This window comes from Aphanomyces invadans, assembly GCF_000520115.1.
Source record: "Aphanomyces invadans strain NJM9701 unplaced genomic scaffold supercont1.36, whole genome shotgun sequence".
Taxonomy (NCBI): domain Eukaryota; phylum Oomycota; class Saprolegniomycetes; order Saprolegniales; family Verrucalvaceae; genus Aphanomyces; species Aphanomyces invadans.
Genome location: NW_008580181.1, coordinates 98625 through 103144, shown reverse-complemented (window position 1 = coordinate 103144; position 4520 = coordinate 98625). Strand labels below are relative to the sequence as shown.

At 60.2% G+C, this 4520-nt stretch overlaps 2 protein-coding genes across 2 annotated transcripts in view; one reads left to right on the top strand and one right to left on the bottom strand.

Annotated features, from left to right (window-relative positions):
• Positions 1-46: 46 nt before the first annotated feature.
• Positions 47-1686, top strand: H310_12098 (TKL protein kinase). Its single transcript, XM_008879047.1, has one exon. The coding sequence runs from the start codon at positions 171-173 to the stop codon at positions 1509-1511; it is 1341 nt and encodes a 446-aa protein (XP_008877269.1). The 5' UTR covers positions 47-170; the 3' UTR covers positions 1512-1686.
• Positions 48-4520, bottom strand: part of H310_12097 (hypothetical protein) — a 7708-nt gene continuing 3235 nt past the window's right edge. The window contains exons 6-10 of the mRNA XM_008879046.1: positions 4366-4490; positions 3749-4220; positions 2855-3441; positions 2582-2772; positions 48-2531 (exon numbers count right to left, since the gene is read on the bottom strand). Coding sequence (XP_008877268.1) covers positions 1912-2531; positions 2582-2772; positions 2855-3441; positions 3749-4220; positions 4366-4490 — 1995 coding nt within the window. The 3' untranslated portion in view covers positions 48-1911. The remainder of the gene's footprint in view (positions 2532-2581; positions 2773-2854; positions 3442-3748; positions 4221-4365; positions 4491-4520) is intronic.

The window sequence follows — 4520 nt, the reverse complement described above, 5'->3', positions numbered from 1 at the left end:
GACGAAATTCCATAGAACGGCTAGCCCATCGATGGAGAGTGGCCAACGTGCGACCGACCGAACGGGTGTAAGTGCCGTCAACCCACTTCCGCCGAGGCCCGACTTCCGTACTGCGCGCACCGTGCCAGACGAGCCTCTCGCACTCTACGGGCTGAAGACCACGCGCCGCCATGGCCTCCAACCAAACTCTCCCCCTGGAGACTACACCACACCCACCATCGCCAGCTCTGACGCGACCCGAACTGGCGGACGCGAACGCTGCCTTGCCGCTCGGCCTGGCTGCGGCCGTTGTCGTGCTCGGGATCGTCGCGTACTTCCTACACCATCGGCGATCCAAGAAGCAACACGACCGCCAAACCATGTTGCTCGAACAACAGGCGGCACCTCAGCACCTAGAACGCGCTTCACCTTCTTCCGCCCTTTATCATCCGCCCCCCGGCCGTGGGACGGCCGCAGCCATGTACTCCAAGTTAGTGGACATGGCAGCAAAGTCCCCCAAGGGCACGAAAGGTCTCGCCAACGCGTCGACGAATGCGGCCAAGACAAAAGCGTCGTCGCCGGCACGTCAACTTTCTGGCGACGGATGGAAGTCGCACCCGGCATTGACGGGCCTGTGGCTGCCGTCGGGCACCGAGCACATGACGACGACGCCGGTGCGCGGCTGCAGCAACGCGATGACGGGCACGTTGGGCGACGGAACCAAAATCATGCTCAAGAGCGTGCCGCTCGAGTCGTCGTTGGTGCCGGCATTCGTTGAAGCGATCGGAGAGGCCCGCCACTTGACTGCGCACGACTCGATCAACGCCATTTTTGGCGTCGTCCTTTATCGTGGGACGTTGAGCGCAGCGGCCAAGTACATGGCCAAGGGCAGTTTGGGGCCGCTTCTGGTCGACAAAGCCAAACCGTTGCCGCCGTTCGTGCGCAAGTCGATCGCGTTGCAGGTGGCGTCTGGCTTGGCGCACATCCACCGGTCGTCGCGCCCGTTTGGCGCGTTGCATAGCGGAAACGTACTCGTGGAATCGTTGTCGCGATCGGAGGTTGTCGTGAAATTGAATGGGTTTGCGCTGCTGCACTGGCAAGTGCCGTCCACGGATACCAACAACACGGCGGCGGCGTCCGTTGAGACGTTTGGAAACTTTGCCACGTCGTACGTGGCGCCAGAACTGCTCGGCGATCCCAAGCGGCATACGCTGTCGACCGATGTTTACGCCCTTGGCATCCTCCTCGGTGAAATCTTCACAAAGACGCATCCCCATGCCGCCCTCTTCCACGCAAAGGGCTTTGTCGGGGGCGATCTGCACTTACTTGAGCTCGCGCGGTCGACTCGGCCCCTGCCGTTCCCGTACGATGCCGCCGTGCTGGCCCACGAGACTTCGTCGCCAGCGTTTGTCGACGTCATCGAGCGATGCGTACACCCTGATCCGACCCGACGACCGACCGTCGACGAAATCGTGGCGCAGATCCAAGCCTTGGACATCCAAGATGGCGGCCAAGCGGCGGCGCTCAACTAGGCTGTCTTGTCTGTGTAAACTGGATCGCCACCCACCCGACTAGAATGGTCCAATGCCACCGTGCAACTCACAAACAGGAGCTGCGACGCCTGCGACCGCGCAGTCGTCGTTGAAGAAAACATATCGCCGACAGGGATCGCATCCACCGACGTTTGACGCAGTGATGATGTCGCGAGTGTGTATCGTCACGCGCGGTGGATGGCGGTGTTGGAATGCTCTGGAAGAGTCCATCATGGACAGGAGGCGAGACACGCACTCGACGGTGTGGCTCATTGAGAGCCGTGGCATACCAGCGCTTCAACGTCGCGTTGGACCGTCCGAACGAACGTGGCTCGGACCAAACTGGCCCGTCATCCGACGTCGAGGTCATGGTGGACGAGAGTTCCATTTCTTAGCGCTGCTACTTCCACACCCATTGATCGGATGTCATGATGCGCGGCCGCGGTGGTTCACGCGTGCGTGTGTTGGCGCATTGCGTGGCAAAGATACGCTGGATGCGGGAGAACGCACACACTGGACACGGCGCGTCGATCGGTGTCGAGGGACCTTTGCGGTACTCAGCGACGAGGATCGCGGTCGTGCGCGGGACCGAGGGAAACTCGATCGCCATCTTCTTTTCAAACAACGGAACGACGTCGTCGTAAAACACGCGCTTGGGAAAGCCATGGCCGCACGAAAACACCTTGGCATGGGTCTCGATCGGGTCCGTTTTTCCGAGGGCAGCCGGCGTCTGCCGCTGAATCACGACGTGCCGGAGGTCGGCGTGGTGTCGCTGGATGTTGTCGAGCACCGTGTCGACGACAGACGTGTCGGCGGCGATGCCGCCGGGAAGGCGCGCCGTTTCGTCCACGCTTTCCGGCGACCCCCGCTCGTGTTGTTGGCGCACGTGCTGCTGGCACACTTGAAAGTAAAATCGTCCTGAAAACGGAAGACACGTTTGGCACTGCTCGATCCATCCGCGGTTGCGTTGGTCAAATGACGCGGCTTTCGAGAAGAGGATGGTCGCGACCGGCGTCAAGTCTACCACCACGTATGGGAATTTCCAGCCATGGACGACGGGTTGTGCGCACCGCGTTGCTCGAGCACGTGCACTTCGAGCGCTTCGATGGCGTACTTCATGTAGTGCCAGTGGATGAAGAGGCGCGCCAGCACCGCGACGCGCATCGGTGTCGGCATCACGTTCGAAAAGACCAACGTGTCCATGAGATGCACCAGTTCTTCGTGCGTGATCACGTGGCGGGGGGCGTCCTTGCCTTGTTTTCTACACGGACATTGCCGTTCAATCCCAGCCACCCAAATTCGATGTCCAACTGCACACGGCGCGACATTACAAAAAAACGTACGGCTGCTGCAGGTCGTGCAAGTGCAGTTTGCACTCGATCGCGTCCACCCATTCCCCTTGGGCTTCGTAGCACGCGGCGGCGGCGGCCCAGTTGGCGTAATCCACGCAGCGGAGGATGAGAACGGGTGGTCGATACTGATTGCTCCATGCCTTGATCAACGACAACAGATCGTCTTGGGTGAATGTGTGGACGGTGTCCGCCGTCGTCGTCGGGCGATGGGGCTTTGCACTGCTGCAGCGTGTGCAGTTGAGCCGCAAGAGCAGCGTGAGAAAAAGCTCCACTTTCTCTTCCATTGTGATCGGTATGGCTTCTGACGTCGCCACGTCGCTCTGGTGGACGTAGTACGGCAGCGACGACACCGCCGTCGACACGACGGACCGTGGGTCGAGCACCGTCGCCAGAGCGGCGCACTCGTCATCCGTCACGTCCGGCAGGATGCGCAAGACCCAGTCCCGCTGCATCCAGATCGCGCTGGGATGGCGCAGCAGCACCTGAATTTGAACGGACAACGGTAAGGTGCGAAACAAGATGCGTACGTCGGGCGCCGTCAGGTTGGACGCGTGGTGGCGGCTCAGCAGCGTGTTCACCTACCGCCGCGAATTCAATGCACTCGATCGATGCCAAAGTGCACTAGGTCAGATCACGCAGAGGGAAGCTCCTCTCTCGAGCATATCGTGGTCACGAGCGCGTTTGTGCCATCAAACTGGCGTCCACACAGCAACGAAACCAACTCCACACGGCAAAAAATACGAGTCAAATCGTGGCGCCGGCTAGCGCAACATGCAGCTCCAGCCAGGTGCGGCAGTCGGCGACGATTCGCATCATGGCAAGTACTCAATTGCGTGCTGAACATTCACGTCGCACACACTTGCGACAGAAAGATTGTCAGCGTACCTGCGCCTCGGTGAGGGACGCACCAACGTCTTGTAGAATACGAAGCGCAGCATCGATGTCGCGCCGCGCATGGCCGATCGCGAGGGCAGCGTCGACGCATTGAAAAAAAACGCATCGGGAGATGGCAAAGGATGTGTCAAAGTCTTGGTTGGTCGTGAGAAATGAGACGAACCAGGCCCAGTCCTTGGTGTCGTCCCGAAGGGGCGTCGTTTGGTGGTGGAGTTTGAGCGCCGACTCGATGACGGTGTGCGCGAGAAACCGGCGGTCGGCACTGCGCGCTGCCTTGGATGCGAGCGCTTCCTTGGCGTATTCTATCGCGTTGGCCAGACCGCCATGGTGAAGCATGTTGTCCAGCGTCTTGGCCGGCATCACATGCGACGACTTGGCGCACAGACGCATGACCCACTCGCAACTGTTTCGAGACATCTTTTTCGACTTGTGGTCGGCGCAGATCGTGTCTGCTACGTCCTCGCTACATCATGAGACCAGTCGGTTGTGGTTTTGATGGCGTGGCACAAGCAGCGCGCAACAGGAAATCGCCACCACCCTCGATCGGCCAAACTCTCGACGCCCCACGCGACTGCTGGCACAAGCAGCACTGTTTGCAAAACACGTACCATAACGCGGGCATGTCAAAGCCCAAGGCGTACCCGATGAAGACAGCGTCGTCGACATGGATCGTGCGCGCGTACAGCGCATGGAACAACAGCGCGCGCGTCCACTTTGGGCGGCACTCGTACACCTATTCAGAAACACAAAACGTTGTCATGGC